At 60.6% G+C, this 17,982-nt stretch overlaps 1 protein-coding gene across 2 annotated transcripts in view; it reads left to right on the top strand.

The window, feature by feature from the left end:
- Nucleotides 1-687: 687 nt before the first annotated feature.
- ADAP1 (ArfGAP with dual PH domains 1) overlaps nt 688-17,982 on the top strand; it is a 51,722-nt gene continuing 34,427 nt past the window's right edge. The window contains exon 1 of one of the 2 annotated variants that reach the window (XM_045460705.1): nt 688-893. In XM_045460705.1, coding sequence (XP_045316661.1) covers nt 812-893 — 82 coding nt within the window. In that variant the 5' untranslated portion in view covers nt 688-811. Of the gene's footprint in view, nt 894-15,657; nt 15,747-17,982 lie in introns of those variants that run through there. The other variant, XM_045460706.1, reaches the window with a different exon arrangement.

Genomic DNA, 17,982 nt, shown 5'->3' with positions numbered 1-17,982 from the left:
AGATCAGAAGGACTAGGGACTCCCCTGGTGTTCTCACAGGCCAGGGGCCATTCTGGAAGGACGCTAAGGGATTGTTAACAGTGTTTGGTTCAGAATTTCCTGGGGTGGGGGTGGAGAGAAGCTATAATTTTTCGGTCTGATAGTTTCAATTTGCAGTAACAGCACGTACCATTGCATTCATAACAAGAAAATGGAAAGAATTTGAAAAACTGCAAAGGCAAGCAGACGAGGAGACAAGGGGACACCTTTGTGACCTGTCCCCTCTATCTCCCCTCACCTGCACTCCTGGGTCCCTGGACTCCTGCCAGAGGGGCTTTATCCCGGGCACGGTGACCGGCGAGGTGACAGGTGTCCTGTCCCTTCTGCGGCCTGAGCGCCCACTGACGCCGGGGCCCGCTGGCCACCTCCTCCCGGGTGGGACGCGGTGCTCGCATGGGCGTGGGCGGCGGGCAGACCTCCGGGCTGTTCCCCACGCGCGCGGGCTGGGGGCCCGGGGCGGGCGCGGAAGGAGGCCGCCCGCCCGCCCGCGCCGCTGGGGGCCGCCCGCGGGCCGCGCCGGCCAGAGCAGAGCGCGCCGTGCGCCCCGGGCCCCGCGCCGGCACACGCTCGGCGGCCGCGGCGGCGACACGAGCGGCGGCGGCGGCGGCGGCGGAGCCGGGCCGGGCGGCAGGAATGCGGAACCGGCGCGCGGGCTGAGGCCGCCCAGGATGGCGCAGGGCCGCGGGCGGCGGGCGGCCTGCGTGGGGCGCTAGCGCGGCGGGCGCACGCTCCGGGCCCGGCCCCGGCATCGCGGGCGGGCGGCATCGCGGCCATGGCCAAGGAGCGGCGAAGGGCGGTCCTGGAGCTGCTGCAGCGGCCGGGGAACGCGCGCTGCGCCGACTGCGGCGCCCCGGGTAGGTGCGGGCCGGGCGGGTGCGCCCCAGGGTGGCTGCGGGGCCCGGGCGGGTGCGGGGCCGGGGTGGGTGCGGGGCCGGAGCCCGGGCGGGTGCGGGGCCGGGGCCGGGGCGGGGAGGGTGCGGGGCCGGGATGGGTGCGGCCCGGGGTGGGGGCCGGCCTGGATGCCGGCCCCGGGCGTGGGGGGTGGGGGGGGGTGGGCAGGAGGGCTGCTTGCGGCGCCTGCGTGGCTGGGGGGCGCGGGCCTGGAGTGCACCTGCACGGAGCCGGACGTCGCCTCCCGGCGGCCCCGGGCCTGAGGCTGTGTCGTCTCCCTCCACCCCCACCCCGGGCTGCGTGTCTCGCTGTCACCCGGGAACCTCCGCCGCCCCGGACCTCCGCCGCCGCGTTGCGAAACCTCGGCTCCGCAGAGAAAGAGGAAATCGCGCGGGCGAGCGGCTGCAGGGAGGGAAAGGGCCAGGCGGCCCCGCGGGCTTCTGTGCGTGGGTGTGTGTGTGGGGGGGTCCACCTGGCTCCCCGCCACCTAGAGGTGACGTCATGGCCCCCACCTCGAGCCACCCTTTCGCCGGGGGATCAGGGGGCAGGGGGAGCAAGGACCGGCTGGGTCCCCGTGAAGCCGGTGGGGTGGGAAAGGGCTCCCCTCCCCCCCCCCCCCCCCCCCCCCCCCCCCCCCGCTGGTGCCGGCTGCGCTGGGCAGGCGGCCAGTCCAGGTGGCGCTCGGGGGAGGGGGCAGGTGCGGCCTGTAATGAGCTCGCAGTCCATCCACCTGCGCGGATCCTCCCCGCCGGCATCTCCTGGACTTTGCTCCTGGGTGGCCCCTGCTCTGGGGTGATTTCCAAGGTGCCAGAGTCCTGAGTAGTTTCCCCTCCCTTCCTGGGGCTAATTGTCCTGGGATTGACAGGGAACAGACAGGCTGTGCCCTCAGGCCATCAGCACCTGCTTCTGAGCCCAAGGCAGCAGCTCCTGGGCCTCGCTGAAGGTGGGGGTGGGGCAGGAACAGCCCCTAGAGGCTCACCTGCTCCCCCCCTCCGTGGAGGGTGACCCCCCTCAGGCGCTGTCCCCCAGGCACCCCAGGGGGACACTGGACGCTCTGCTGCGGGCTTCTAGCCTGAGCTCCTCAGAACAAAGCTAGCACCCCATGGAGAGGCTAAAGGCCTGCATTTGTCCTGAGACACCAGTCTGAGACATGTGTCCTGAGCACTCCCAAAGGGACCCGGTCCCCGGCTCCCCTCTGTCGCCCACCCGCTAGGCCGGGAGGTGTCTCTGGCAGCCCCAGGTCCTGGGAATCTGCTGGTCAGCGGCAGTGTTGGAGCCTGAGTGCCCCAGAGGGGAGGCAGCGACAGGCTTTTCCGGAAGCCGAGCAGCCTGAGGTGGCCGTTCTCCCGGCCCCCTGAGCTCGGGAGCCGCAGGGCCCACCCTGGTGGTGCGGTGGGGGCAGCAATGGCATCGCTACTGTGCCCTGCCCCCGCCAGCTGGGCTGGTTCACCCCACGCTCTCCCTCTCTCTTCCAGACGCGTTCACTTGTTCAGGAAAGCTGGCCTCGCTGGGGAGAGGGCAGCTGAGAAACGGCTGCCAGGATGTTCTCAGACGTGGGCTGGGGCCGGGCTGGGGGGAGTCGGGCCCCGTCCTTCCTGGTCACACTGCTTGGAAGCAGTTTCTTTGGACCCAGAGCCCCCCCCCCCCCCGCCGTCTACGTCCGGGGCCCCCAGCCTGTAGGTGGGAGAGGGGGCTTCCTTGGCCTGTTGGGCCCTGCGGGGGGGGGCCCCTCCCGTCCAGTGGGCACTGCCTTGCCCCGCCCACCCGCTCAGCCGGCATCCGCCGCCCCGAGGCAGGCACGCAGGGCTCTGGAGTGGTGGGTTCTTGCAAGCCCAGCTCTCCTTGGCACCGGGCCAAGCCTCTCGTCTTCCAGAATCGACCCACAAATCGGTCCGCGGCACCGGCATCTTGCCTGATCTGTCGGGCAGCCTTGTGGAGCCCGTTTCACAGCTGGGGAAACTGAGGCCTTGGAAACTTGAGCCGCCTCGGGGGACATGGCACTTCAAAGGCAGAGCAGGTCTCCTGATGCTGTAGCCCTGCCCCCCCCTCCCTCCTGGCCTCCCCCCTGCTCCAGGGGTGTGTGGAGGGGTGAGGCCTGCTACCCTGCCTCCTCCCTCGTGATGCCCATAGAATGCTCGCCTACAGTCCCTGCTGCTTGGATGAAGCCGCCTAGTCTGTCCAGGATCTGAGCCACCGTGGGGTGCTGCCGCGGCCCAGATGGGCGACTGGGGGCCACTGTGTGGTGACACGGACCGGCTCGTGGATGTCCTGACCACAGCCAGGAGCAGGGCATCGCCAGGGCAAGGGTCCCCGAGGCCTGGGCCCTGGACAGCAGGACATCAGGGCGGGCCTGGGTCGCCTCCAACACCCGGCCCGGTGGGGGTGGGGGGCCTTGCGGTAGATTTGGGCAGACCTGGCCGGCTGGTCGTGTGAGGGCTCCTGGGAGGGGGAAGTCCCTGCAGCCCCCACAGGACCTGCTCCCAGACCCTCCCTCCCTGTTACCTGCCCCAGCAGCGGGCCCCCCCTGCCTTTGAACACGGGACCCGGCTGACAGCCTCCAGAGAAGCGTTTCTCGTGACGGGCCTGGGGGAGTAAGTGTGTTTGCATCCGTTTCTCCGCAAGGCCCGGGTGGGGGCCCCATCTGGAGGGGTGGGGCGGCCCGCACATCCTCCAAGCTGCCTGCCTAGTCGGGACAAGTCCTGACCTTGGGTCCGGTGCCCTGGAGGGACTTGGGGTTCTCAGCTGTTCACCTGGCTTTGGGCGTGGGCCATCATTCTGCGGTACTCTGATGGGCAGAGACGCCTGGGGCACCAGGTAAAACCAATCCGGGCCTTCTGGCTTGAGCGGGCGGCTCAGCGAGCGGGGGTCTCTGTGCCCGGCCAGACAGCGGATGTTCTGGGCTGCCCCACGCACGTTTTCCAGAGCCAGGACCCGGAGGGTCTGGGCGTGACTGACCTGGGGGGTCCTGGCGGCTCAGCCGGGACTCGGCGTGTGCCCGCACGGCCTCTCAGGTGACCTCAGCGCGAGCCCCTCCCGCAGCCCTGCAAGACCTCGAGGGAGAGGCGACTCTTCCAAAATCGGAATCGCCGTAAGCCAGGACAGAAGCAGCTTGGCGGGGAGGAGTTTCCGGAATGTGGCCTAGTTTAGGAGAGGGTCCCCTGGGTGGGCGCGTGGTTGGCAGAGGGCTGCTGAGGAGTGGGCCGGGCAGCCCCACCTGAGTTTTGGGTTAACCAAAATGGTGTTATCGTGGTAAAACTTGGATAACATAAGAGCTACCATTTTAACCATTGCAAGTGTGCAGTTCAGCGACAGGAGGTACTTCTCGTTATTATGCAGCTGTCCCCACTGTGCGTCTCCTGGGCTCTGTTCATCCTGTCACTCTGAAACACGGACCCCCGCCCACTCCTCCAGCGCCGGCCCCACCGTCTACCCTTGTCCGGGAATCGGACCGCCCCGGGACCGCGTGGGAGCGGGGTCACGCAGTGTTTGTCTTGTGCTGGCTTATTCCACTCAGCCTCAGGTCCTCCGTTATCCACCTTATGGGACCACGTTCTGCTCTTGTGTGGATGGGCCACGCTTTGTCCCGTCACCCACCTGTGGACACCTAGGTGACTTCCAGCTCTTGGCTGCCATGAACGTGGGTGGGTGGGTCTCTGAGTCCTGCTTTCAAGTCTTGGGGGTAGAGATGGAGGAGGGGATCGCTGGGTCACGTGAGGACCCTGTGTGACTGGCAAGGGGAACCCGCAGGCTGTTTTCCATACCTGGTTCTGTGCTGAGGCCGCAGGCCAGCGGTCCGGTGTGTGTGGGTGGGTGGGGGGGGGGGTTGCTGCTGGCAAGGAGTGGTTGCTCAGGACGCAGCCACCGCCCTCACCTGTTCCCCGGACTGCGCCCGCTCCCCACGTGGGAGGCACAGCCATGGTGCCTGTCCTGCCGGGGGAGATGCACGTGGCTGAGATGGCCCCTGAGCCGACGCAGGGCTTCTGGGTTGACCAGAAGGGGCCCGGGCTGGCTTCTCCCTCCACACGGGTGTGTGAGCTGTGCCCGCGTTCCAGCTGCATCTGGGGCGGGGGATGGGGTGAGGGCGACCTTGTCCCTGGTACCCTGCTCGTCTGCTGCTAGCTTTGGGCTGTGTTTGCTAAGCCCTGGTCTGCACCAGGTGCCCCCCTGCAGGCATGTCCCCTGTTCACTTACTCCCCATGCCTGTGAGCTGGCTGCACGGTCCCAGCTCGCCCAGGCCCCCCAGTCCCCCCGCCAGGCCCCTGTGCCCGGCCAGGCGCAGGGGTGCAGGGGGAGGGTGTGGGCTTTCTCGTCTGCTGCTCTCCATCAGGCCCAGGACAGTGGCTGGGACAGGCTCTTCTCCCCCTTCTTTCTTTTAAAAAAAAAAAAAATTTTTTTTAAACATTTATTCATCTTTGAGAGACTAAAGGAAACAGAGTGCAAGCAGGGGAGGGGCAGAGAGAGAGGGAGACACAGAATCCGAAGCAGCTCCAGGCTCCGAACTGTCAGCACAGAGCCGGACGCGGGGCTCGAACCCACGAACCGTGAGACCGTGACCTGAGCCGAAGTCAAGACGTTTAACCGACTGAGCCCCCCAGGCACCCCTTTCTTTTTATGGTTTTAAAATAGGGGCACCTGGGTGGTTCAGTCCGTTAAACGTCTGACTCTTCATTTCGGTTCAGGTCATGATCCCAGGGTCGTGGGTTCAAGCCCCGCGTCGGGCTCTGTGCTGGCAGCTCGGAGCCTGGAGCCTGTTTCAGATTCTGTGTCTCTCTCTCTCTCTCTCTCTCTCTCTTCCCACCCCCCCCCCACCCCCGCTCACGTTCCGTCTCTGAAAAATGAATAAACGTTAAAAAACATTTAAAAAAATCCTTCAAAGCCTGAGATGTGACTCACACACAGCATTCGGTTAGGGTCAGGTGTACAACATAATGATCCGATATCGTGTGTGTTGCCATAGGACCCCCACAGTAGTTAATGTCCGTCGCCACACAGTTACAACTTTTGCTGGTGTGGAGAGCTTGCAAGATCTACTCTCTTAGCAACTTGCACCTATGCAATCCGGTGTCATTAACCGCAGTCCCCGCGCTGTCTCCTACACCCCCGGGTCTTACTGTCTTACACCTGGAAGCTTGTGTGTCTGGACCCCCTTCACCCGTTTCACCTGCCCCACCGGGAGCCACCGATCTGGCCTCTGCATCTACGACTGTAGGGGATTTTTCTTAGATTTCACGTGTAGTATTTGTCTTTTTCTGTATGGCTTATTTCCCAAGCCACGCCCTCAAGGTCCATCCATGTTGTCGCAAATGGCGGGGTTTTCTTTTTTTTTTTATGGTGGAATAATAATGCGTATGTGAACGCATTTTCTGTGTCTTCTCGTCCACCAGGGGAAACTTCCCTGCCTCCGCATCTTGTCCCTTGTGAATTATGCTGCAGTGAACGCGGGGGTGCAGATACCGTTCTGAGTTAGTGCTTTTGTTTCCTTTGGGTAAATACCCAGAAGTGAAGTTGCTGGATGTTACAGTACGTCTATTTTTAAGTTTTCAGGAACCTCCATAGCGTCTCCCACAGTGTCTGCACCAGTCTGCATTCCCACCAGCGGTGCGAGGGTTCCCTTTTCTGCACATCCTCACTGAGACTTGTTCCTTCTTGTCTTTTGGACGGTGGCCATTCTGACAGGTGCAAGGTGGCATCTCACTGTGGTCCTGACTTGCATTTCCTTGATGATGAGTGATTTGAAAAAAAAACTTTTTTAATGTTTGTTTATTTTTGAGAGAGACAGAGTGCAAGTGGGGGAGGGGCAGAGAGAGAGGGAGACACAGAATCCGAAGCCACTCTAGGCTCCGAGCTGTCAGCACAGAGGCCGACACGGGGCTCGAACCCACGAACCGTGAGACGGTGACCTGAGCCGAAGTCGGACGCTTAACCGACGAGCCCCCCAGGCGCCCCAATGCTGAGCGATGGCGAGCACCTTTTCCTGTGCCTGTTGGCCATCTGGGTGCCTTCGCTGGAGAAATGTCCAGTTTCTAATTGGATTGTTTGGGGTTTTTGTTGTTTTGTTTTGCTGTTGAGTTGTATGAGTTCTTTATATATTTTGGACATGAGCCCCCATCAGAGATCTGATTTGAAAATATTCTCTCCATTCCACGGGTTGTCTTTTCATTTTGTGGATGGTTTCCTGTGCTGGGCAGAAGTTTTGCGGGTGGATGGTGTCCCACTCACTGCTTGGCTGTTTGGGGTCTTGTGTGATTCCATACAAATTTTGGGACTGTGTGCTCTATTTCTGTGAAAAATGCCATTGGAATTTTGATAGGGATTGCACTGAATACTAGATTGTTTTGGGTACTGTGGACATGCTGACAATATTAATTCTGCCTGTCACGGGCACAAACTCTCTTTCCATTTATTTGTGTTGTCTTCAGCTTATTTCTTTAAGATTAAAAAAAATTTTTTTTCATGTTTATTTATTTTTGAGAAAGAGACAGAGTGTGAGCAGTGGAGGGGCAGAGAGAGAGGGAGACACAGAATCGGAAGCAGGCTCCAGGCTCCCAGCTGTCAGCACAGAGCCCGACGCGGGACTCGAACCCACGAACCGCGAGATCGTGACCTGAGCCGAAGTGGGACGCTCAACCGACTGAGCCACCCAGGCGCCCCTTGATTTTTTTTTTTTAAGGCGATACAAGTTTATTGAACACGCCAGCAGTGGACGGGACAGCAAAGGGGAGACTGACTGCTCGAATCGATTTCTTGATCCAAACCCGCATCCCTGGAGTAAATCCCACTCTCTTGGGGCGTGTGGCCCTCTCGGTGCGTTGTTGAGTTCGGTCTGCAGCTACGTCACCGAGGGCTTTTGTATCTGTGTTCATCAGGGATATCGGCCTACGATTTTCTTTCCTTGGGCCGTCCTTGTCTGCTTTTGGCCTCAGGGTGGTGCTGGCCTCATCAGGTGAGTTTGGAAGTGTTCTCCCCTCTTCTCCGTTTTGGTATGGATTGGGATGACTTCTTTAAGTGCTGGTAGAATCCACCAGCCAGACCGCCTTTCGCCGGAAGGTCTTTGATCACACATTCAGTCTCCTTGCTGGTCACCGGTCTGTTCGGATTTTCTACGTTTTCACGACTCCGTCTTGGTAGGGTGTACGTTCCCAGGGAGGTTTTAGTTTCCTGCTGGCGTGCAGTTGTTCCTAATAGTCTCTTGTGACCCCCAGTGTGTCTGGGGCACGACTCCTCTTCGTTTCCGATCTCATCTGAGTCCTCTCGCTGCCCCTCTGTGTTTCTTGTTGAGTCTGGCTAAAGGTTTGCCAGTTGTGCTTATATTTCCCCCAAAGCGGCTGTACGTTCCATTGATCTTTCTGTTGCCTTTCTCATCTCTGTTTCATTCATTTCCACTCTGCTCTTTGTTATTTCTTTCCGTGTGTGCTAACTTCGGGCTTCTTTGGTTCTTCTTTTTCTGGTTCCTTGAGGTGTGGAGTTAGGTGGCTTATGAAAGATCTCTCTTGTTCCTTTTTTAAGAAAATTGTCAGTGTTAGTTTATTTTTGAGAGAGAGACAGTGTGAGCAGGGTTGGGGCAGACAGAGAGGGAGACACAGAATCGGACGCAGGCTGCAGGCTCTGAGCCGTCAGCACAGAGCCCCACGCGGGGCTTGAACCCCCAAACCGTGAGATCATGACCTGAGCTGAAGTCGGCCGTTTAACCGCCTGAGCCACTCAGGTGCCCTGTTTTTATGTCTGTTTTGATTATGGTGGCTTTGTATTAGTTTCTGAAATCATGAGGTGTGAATCCTCCAATTTGGTTGTCCTTTTTCAAGATTGTTTTTGCTATTCAGGGTCCCTTGAAATTCCATATGAATTTTAGGATGGGTTTTCCTTTCTGCAAAATATGTCATGCGCAATTTGATCGGGATTGGGTGGAGTCTGTACATTTGCTTTGGGTCATATGGAATTTTGACAGTTTCTTTTTTTTTTAATTTTTTTAAATGTTTTTATTTATCTTTGAGACAGGGAGAGACAGAGCATGAACAGGGGAGGGGCAGAGAGAGAGGGAGACACAGAATCTGAAAGAGGCTCCATCCAGTCTGAGCTGTCAGCACAGAGCCCGACGCAGGGCTCGAACTCACAGACTGTGAGATCTTGACTGGAGCTGAAGTCGGATGTGTAACCGACTGAGCCACCCAGGGGCCCCTGGAATTTTGACAATTTCAAGTTTTCTCGTCCATGACATGGAATGTGTTTCCATGTATTTACATCTCTCATTTCTTCACACGATGTTTTATAGTTATCATCCTGCAAGTTTTTTATCTGCTTGGTTATTTCTTAGGTATTATATTGTTTTTGATGCTGTTGTAAGTTACTTTCAGATCGCTTATTGGGTGTAAAAGTGAGCCCACTGGGGCGCCTGGCTGGCTCACTTGCGTGACCTCAGACTTTGGCTCAGGTCGTGATCTCACGTTTCGTGAATTTGAGCCCTGCCTCGGGCTCACTGCTGTCAGAGTGGAGCCCGCTTCGGATCCTGTGTCCCCCTGCCCCATCTCTGCCCCGCCTCAGCTGGTTCTCTCTGTTTCTCTCTCAAAAATGAATAAACACGTAAAGAAAAATTAAAAAAAAATTTAGGGGCACCTGTCTGCACTGCCTCTGCCCCACTTGTGCTCTCTCTCAAATAAAGTAAAATTTTTTTAATTAAAAAAATAATAAATGAAAATAAACATGCAACGGATCTCCATGTGCTGACTTCGTATCCCGCTCCTTTGCTGAATTCACTTGCTCCGACGGCTGTTTCGTGCAGCCCTTGGGGTTTTCTGTGTGGCAGGACCACGTCCTGCACAAGCACGGTTTTGCTTCCTCCTTTGCGCCGTGGGGGCCTTTTCCTTCTCTGTCTCCCTGCTTGCTCTGGCTGGACTTTCCAGTTCGGTGTGGAATGGAGGTGGCGAGGGCCTCCTCGCCTGTCTGCTCCTCGAGGAGGAGCTCTCGGGGTCTCGCCCCTGCGCACGACGTCCCCCGTGGGCTCTCCAGAGACGGCGGGGACCGTGTGGAGGTGGCTCCTCCCGTTCCCGGTTGGTTGAGTGCCGTGATGACCGCGTGGGGGGCCGGCCAGGGGCCGATCCCGCGTCCGCGGAGGTGGACGATCACGTGGGTCTTCCCCCCCTCCGCCCAGGGGCCGCGCCCCCCTGCCGGCCTGTCGTGGGGAGCCCTCCTCGCGGTGCAGGCGCGAGGCCCCTCGGGGCGCGTCGTCCGTGCTGCGTGCGCTGTCGCGGTCTGTTTGCGGGCGCTCTGCTCGGGCGTTTGCATCAGCGCTCACGAGGGGTGGCGGTCCCCGATCTCCTCCCGGCGCCTTGGGCTTTGGTATGGGGGCTACGCCGGCCGCCTGGAAGGAGTTGGGACGCGCTCCCTCTTCCTCAGCGTTTCTGGAGAAGTCTGAGAAGGACCGGCGTGGGGTGTCCTTGAAGCGTTCGGCGGGACTCGCCAGTGAGGCCGTCGGGACCAGGACTTTGCTCTGTTCGTTGGGGGGGGGAGGGGGTTGGTTCCCGAGGGGGGCTCCTGACTCGTTTACCGGCCCGTGCCCACCGTGCATTTCTTCACGGGTTCGTCTTGGCGGCCTTTCCGCTTCCAGGGATTTATCCACTTCATCTTGGTTCCCCCGTCGTCGGCGACCTTGCTCACAGCGCTGTCTCCCGGACCCTTTGATTTCTGGTGGCAGTGTCCCCGCTTTTGAGTCTGATTTTGGTGGCCCGAGTGTGTTTCTTAGTCCGTCCGGCTCAAGGCTCGCCAACTGCCGTTCTTGTCGAAGAGCCGGCTCTTGTCGGTTTCGTTGACTTTCTCTCCTGCGTTTCTACTCCCTCCGTCATCAAGCTCGCTCCAGTCTCCCCTCCCTCGTGCCGGCCTTGGGTCTGGTTTGTTCTTCTCTGTCGGCTTCCTTCCGTTGTCCGTTAGGTCGCGGACCGGACCCCTTCCTTGTGCTTTAACGGCGGCGTTTGCGGCGCCAGACCCGCCTTTGGCACGCTTGGCTGCATCCCGTGTTTTGTGGTGTTTGGTCTTCCCCCGTCTCGAAGTGTCTGCTCACCTCCCTTGCGGCTTCTTCTTCGGTCCACTGGTCGTTTCGTAAAAGTGTGTTGCTTCCACGAGGTCGCGAATGTTCCACTTTTCCTTGTGTTGACTTCTAACTGCATCCGCCCTGTCGCGGCCAGAGAGGACACCTCGTAGGAGACCGACAGGCGGCCTCACGTGGGGTCGGTCCCGTGCCGCGTCCCGTGGGCCCGCGTCGGCCGGCGCGTGTGGTTGGATCTGGTCGTTTGTGTGAAGTCCTCGTTTCCCGTGTCGGACTTTGCCGTCCGTTACCGCGAGCGCGGTATCGAGCCCCCCGTGTGCTGTTCGAGGCTGTTTCTCCCTTCACCTCCGCCGGGTTTTGCTTCGTAGGTCGTGACGGTGCGGCACGAGGCGTGAGTGTGTGTCACGTCTTCTGGCCGCACCGAGGACTTACTAACGTGTAACGTCCTTCTTTGTCCCTTGGGACCTTGCTCTGACTTCGAGTCTGTTTGTCTGGTGTCCGCGAGACGCTCCAGCCTCCTGGCGGCTGTGTGCACGAACCTCCTTTCCCGCCTTTGACCGCCACCCTGTTGTGTCTCGACCTCGGCCGAGCCTCCCGCAGACGGCACGTGGCGGGACCACGGGCTGTCATCCAGCCCGCCGTTCCCTGTCTGTGGATCCCAGAGCTTCCCGCGTTCACCTTTCCCGTGGACGTGGATAAGGACGGCCTGCCGTCCGGCTCGCGCTCGTCCCGCTGTGTGTGGCCTACGGCTTTGCTGTCCCTCACTTCCCGCGTCCCCGTCCTCTCTCGTGTTGAGCTTCTGTAGTCGAGTGTTGAAAGTCCCTCCCGGTTCCCTTTTGTGTATGTTCTGTGGCTCTTTGTGGTTGCCATGGGGATTCCATCTAACATCCGAAATTTATAACCTCCTGGATCCAATTAATAGTAGCTGAGCTTCAGGAACGCGCAGAAACTGCTCCCTCACTCGGCCTGGACCACACCCTGTGGTTGTAGATGCCACGGTCTTACCTCTTGGTACACTGTGTGCCCTGAGGCATAAATAGTCATTCTTCTTTTTGTATTTATTTTATTAAAAAAATTTTTTTTACGTATTCTTTGTTTAAATTTCTTTTTAATGTTTATTAATATTTGACAGAGAGAGACAGACAGACAGAGCACAAGCAGGGGAGGGGCAGAGAGAGAGGGAGACACAGAATCCGAAACAGGCTCCAGGGTCCGAGCTGTCAGCACAGAGCCCGACGCGGGGCTCAAATCCATGAACCGTGAGATCATGACCAGAGCTCAATGAAGTCTGACACTTAACCGACTGAGCCACCCAGGCGCCTGCTAAAAATTTTTAAGGTCATCTCTACACCCAATGTGGAACACAGACTCGTGACCCCAAGATCAAGAGTCACGTGCTGTAGGGGCGTCTGGGTGGCTCAGTCACTTAAGCGACTTGGCCCAGATCTTGCCTTTGGCCCAGATCATGATCTCGTGGTTCGTGAGTTCCACTCCCACACTGGGCTCTGTGCTGACAGCATGGAGCCTGCTTGGGATTCTCTCCCTTCTTCTCTCTCTCTGCCGCTCCCCCCACCCCCATGCTGTGTCTTTTAAGTTATTTATTTTGAGAGAAAAATTTTAAATGCAGTAGTTTCTTATGGAGAAAATAAGATTTAGGGTAAATACCAAAGTTAGAGGAACGCTGACTCTTACTTTGATAATTGTTTTTTTCGTTAAATGAATTAGTCTCAAATTCTGTAGAAAACCGTGTTTGAATGCCTTCCAGTGTCTAACAGCACTAGCTTCTATAATCGCCACGTATTTCCTTCTCCGGAGATCTTCGTCTCCGTCCGGCCTCATCCTTTCGTTTCACCTGCAGGCAGGTCTGGTCACAAACTCCCTCAGCCTCTGTTTAGCTGGGAAGGTCTGGATTTCTCCCTCACTTTTGAAGGACAGTTTTGCCAGAAACAGGATTCCTGGTTGACGGCCTTTCCCTCTGAGCCCTTTGCACATATCGGCTGACGGTCTTCCGGCCTCTGACGTTTCCGAGGAGAAAGCCTGCTCCTCCTCTATTTGGGGACGTGTCGGAAGTGACCCGTGGCCACCGTCCCGTTCCACGGCCCTCGAGTCTGGGTTTGGACGTCGCGCTGTTGGGTCGCGGCGTTCAGGAGCCTCGTGGATGTGTAAGCTCCTGGCTCCCTGCACCTCGGGGACTTTCCCGCCGTCATTTCCCCAGCTCGCGTCCCTGTCCCCGCCCGCGAGCCCCCACGCCCGTCGCTTGGCCCCTGAGGCTCTGCTCACGGCGTCTCGATCTTTCCGTGTGGTCCTCGCCCCGCAGCCTCCGTGGGTCCCGCTGCGCGTCCCTCTCTGGTTCCTTTGTACCGTTTCTGTCTGTATTCCTATCCCCCGTTTGTTTGTACATCGTTGTCTTGGCTTTCTCCACACTTTTCCGTTAGCTCCTCGAGCACATTTAAAACCGGTTTTTGCGTCTGTGTAATTTATCTGCTACGGAATCTTTGTCGGGGGCACATTTTGTTCATTTTTCCTTCGAATGGGCCTTGCGTGTCTGTGTCTCTGCCCCGTGACTGTTTTCCGATAAGGTGGGAGCTTGGAGATCAGGCTCTCCCCTCGTCCCAGGGTTTCGTCATTGTTTTTGTTTATTTATCTATTATCTCTCTGTCATCTATCTGTTTATTTATTGTTGGAAGATGTCCGCCAAGGATCAGCCTGAGGGTAAACTTAATACCTTCCTGGGTCTTAGTTTTTCTCTGGCGATTTGTGGTCACTTTAAAATCGTTCCTGTCTCTGCAGGGGTTTTGAATATCCCGGTCTTAAAGGTGTGCCGTCCAAGGGGGCAGAGGGGGTGCTGGGCCTTTATGCCCTTGGAGGTCACTTGAGCGGGGGGGAGCGGCCGCCCACCTCCTGGTTGGAGGCAGCCGTCCGTGGAAAGAGCTCGGGGACGATATGTGGAGGACGGGGTCCCTGATGCCCACCTGTGTGCTGGGCCGCCGCCTGCCCGGGGCCAGGGGTCCACAGGCGTCGCTGCTCCTGTGCTAAGAGCTGACATTGACCACTGACCGCAGTTTTCCATCCAGGCCTCCCCGGTCTAGAACATTCAGCTCTTCGGGCACAGGCTGGTGGAGGGATGGGCTCTACACGATGTGGACGTGAGGGGCACAGGCCGCGGGGCTGTGAGGAGAGGGGCAGCGAATGGACCGGCGGCCCCTGGTGTCAGGGCAGGCCGCGGGGGAGCGCAGGTGCTGGGGTGGCCAGCATGGGGTTACTGGCAGTGACCAAGGTCAGGATGTGGTCCTGGGGTACGGCGAGGGTGTCGTGAGGGTGCCACCAGGACGGGACGTGGGGAACGGTGGGTAAGAAAAAGGGGCGCCGGTGCCGGAGTTTCCAGAATTATCCACAGAGGAGGGGAGACGGCTCCCCCGGAAGGCGGGTGGCCCCGGCCGGGGCAGTGGCTTCGTGTGCTGAAAGGGGAAGCAGGGGGGCCGGTGTGTCCAGAGCCAAGGGTGGGGGACGGGCTCACCGGTGACACGGTGCACGCGGGGCCTCGTTGCGGCTCTCGGGGAGAGTCCCCTGCCGACAGAGGTGGGGTGGACGCCGGGAGACCGTGGGGGGACTTTGGAGTCGTTCGGACAAGAGGTGACGCCGCGGGAAGCGGTCAGATTCTGCGCGTGTTCTGAAGTTGGGGGAACAGCGTGTGCTGCGACCTGGGGCGTGGGGTGCTGGACAGGGAGAGGCGAGGCCACTGCGGTTTTTGGCCGAGGCTGAAGGGAGTGGGGTGGAGACCAGGAGCTGGCGTTAGGGTTGAGAGGTCGCCACAGACCGGGGGGCGGGGGGGAGACACGAGCTCGGGGCCGAGGAGCGTTCTGGAGAAGCGGCCGGCTAGAAAATAGCCGACGGTGTGCACCTTTTTCCGTTTCGTGTTTTTCTTCGCCGAGGGGAAAGTCACACAAACGGAACCGACCAGTAAAAGCCAACAGTTCTGCGGCGTCTGTCGTATTGCCAGGGCCGTGCGGCCTCCATTCAGCTCCACGGTTGGGTGTTTATAGCCGGGGGACCAGACGGGACGCCACGGAGAGCTGGGGCGCTGGCGGTGGGCGGGAAGGCCACCGGGGGTGCGCGGGCCGGCCGCGCGCTGCCCCGTCCCTGAAGGGCTCGGGTCGGCACCTTGGAGGCCAGCGGTGTCTGCGACGGGGCTTCGGTGAACGCGGGGGTGGAGGCCGGAAGGTACCGTGGGGCCAGGAGGGGGAAGGGAACGTGCCAGGAGGAGGCCCCTGGGCCAGGTGGGCCAGAGGGGAGGGTCGGGAGGGGAGGCCGGGTCCTCTGCAGGGGGGGAGCAAGGGCAACGTGGGAGCCTCCCTCCTCCAGGTGCCACAGGGCCGCTAAGCGCCACTGTGTGGATGGCCCCTCCTTGGTGGCGGCAAAAGTCCCGTCCCCCCTGGAGCTTGGATTCTGCCGGGGGGGGGGGGGGGGTGGGGGACGGGGGACACGGGATAAACAAACAGCAGGGCGGCTGTGGGGGAGGGGCCGCCTGTGCCCTCCCCCCTCCCCGGGCCCACTGTATGTCTGGACCTCAGCCCCCCTCACTCCTGGGCCTCAGCGTGGGAGGGGCGACGTTCTCTGGGGCCCCGGCTACCGGGCTGTGCCAGACCACGGTTCCAGACGATACCGGCTCAGTCCGGCTCAGCCCCAGGATGTGTCTCACCTGCTCAGGTGCCTCCCTTCTGCTCCAGGAAATGGTGAGGGGCTGAGTCACCTCCAAGCCCTGGGAGAATGCAGAGCAGAGGTAGATGGAGGGCAGTGACATCCCGGAAGGCACGGGAGGGGGGGGAGGAGGGGAGGGGGTCGCTGGGGGAGTCGGGAAGAAGCTGGCAGCCTGGGGTTGATGGGCAGTGTCACCCCAGAGGGCAAGGCCCTGGCCTGAAGTGCCGGCAGCCCTGATGTCGTGGGTTCGGGGACAGGGGTAGAACTGCCCTCTGCGCCCCTCTGCCCCCCCCCGCCTCCCCTCTGCCCACCTCTGCCCTCTGGCCCCCCTCTGTCCCCACCTGCCTCCCCTTTGCCCTCCTTTGCTCCCCCCATGGCCCCCTCTGCCCCTCTGCTGCCTTCTATCCCCCCTCTGCCCCCCCTGCCCCCATACCCCCTCTACCCCCCGCCCCTGCTCTGCCCCCCCCCGCCTCCCCTCTGCCCACCTCTGCCCTCTGGCCCCCCTCTGTCCCCACCTGCCTCCCCTTTGCCCTCCTTTGCTCCCCCCATGGCCCCCTCTGCCCCTCTGCTGCCTTCTGTCCCCCCTCTGCCCCCCTGCCCCCATACCCCCTCTACCCCCCGCCCCTGCTCTGCGCCCCCTGCCTCCCCTCTGCCCACCTCTGCCCTCTGGCCCCCCTCTGTCCCCACCTGCCTCCCCTTTGCCCTCCTTTGCTCCCCCCATGTCCCCCTCTGCCCCCTCTGCTGCCTTCTGTCCCCCCTCTGCCCCCCCTACCCCCTCTACCCCCCGCCCCTGCTCTGTCCCCACTGCCCCCCTCTGTCCCCCTTGCCCCTTATGCCCCCCTCTGCTGCCTTCTTTTCCTCCCTGCCTCCCCTTAGCCCTCCTCTGCCCCCGTGTCCCCCTCTAGCCCCCTGTGTCCCCCTCTGCCCCCCCGTGTCCCCCTCTGTCCCCCGTGTCCCCCTCTGTCCCCACAGGTGCTGGAGGCTCACTCCAGACCCCTGGGCAAGGAAGTCCTGATCCCTGGTGCCCGAAGAGAGGAGCAGGGCAGGCTCTGGACAGCTGTGTGTCTGGTTCTGGGGAGGGGGTGCAGCCAGAGCAGAGCCTGGGAATAGGGTGTGGGACCCTCCTGCCTGGGGTCAGGGGGTTCTGCTGCTGGGATACCCCTGCCCCCCCACCCTGGAGGGACTCTGAGCTTAGGAGCGTGACATGTGGACATCCTACCCCTGGTGCCTGGCTCTCATATTGGCGGGGCGGGGGGGGGGGTGCATGTGCACAGGTGGGCAGACCTGATGGGGGGGGGGGGCGTGTGCTCAGGTGGTCAGATGTGGCTGTGCTCCAACAGCCTGAGAAGGAAGCCCACAGGCCCAGCCCTGCCACTTGGAGAACTAAAGCATCAGCCCCATCCTTCTTCCCTTGGGGACCTCCCGCCAGCCTTCATCCAGCTGCTCCTGTGCTCCGTGCACGCGCACACAGGCCCCACTCTGGAGGCCCCACTCTGGAGGCCCCACTCTGGAGGCCCCACTCTGGAGGCCCCACTCTGGAGGCGAGGGTGACCTCCTGAGAGTCTGCCCAGGGGCTTTCTCAGGGGGGAGGGAGGGGCTGGGAGCCCAGGGAGTCTCTGGCTCCAGGAGAAGCAGGAGCCCTTGGCGAGGAGTTACTCCACTAACCTGACTCCCGTGGGGGTGCTGGTCCTGGTAAGACGTGGGCACCAGCAGAGGGCCAGTCTGTTGGGCACTGGCCCTCTGCCCTCTGTTGTGGTGGTTTCAGGGGCACGCGGCAGTGGGAGCGGGGAGGGTCCCTCTGCTGGAGCCCAGGAGTCTTACAGGGCTGCTCCGAATCACTTCCAGAACTCTCCTTCCAGAGTCAGGATCCTTCTTTAAAATAAGGGCTTTTGTTTGTTTTTAACTTTTTGAGTTCAGGGTCTTCTCTGTTTTAATTTTCTTTAATGTTTATTTATTTTGAGAGACAGAGCATGAGCAGGGTGGGGCAGAGAGAGAGGGAGACGCTGCATCAGAAGCGGGCTCCAGGCTCCGAGCTGTCCGCACAGAGCCCGACGCGGGGCTCAAACCCACGAACCACGAGATCGTGACCTGGGCCGAAGTCGGACGCTCAACCGACTGGGCCACCGAGGCGCCCCTAAAGTAAGGGCTCTTGCCTTCCCAGGCCCCAGGCCCAGGGGTGACGTTTCAGGTGTGTGTTGCTTGGACAGGGCCCTCTGGGGTCACTGAGTCCGAGGACAGCAGGACCATGTCCCCGGCTGGCCCCAGGGGGAGGCAGGTGCCCCACGCCTCATCTTTGGGATTACGGGCTCTCAACCCTG

The sequence above is a fragment of the Leopardus geoffroyi genome, chromosome E3 (assembly GCF_018350155.1).
Source record: "Leopardus geoffroyi isolate Oge1 chromosome E3, O.geoffroyi_Oge1_pat1.0, whole genome shotgun sequence".
NCBI lineage: Eukaryota > Metazoa > Chordata > Mammalia > Carnivora > Felidae > Leopardus > Leopardus geoffroyi.
This window is presented reverse-complemented; position numbering and strand designations above follow the sequence as displayed.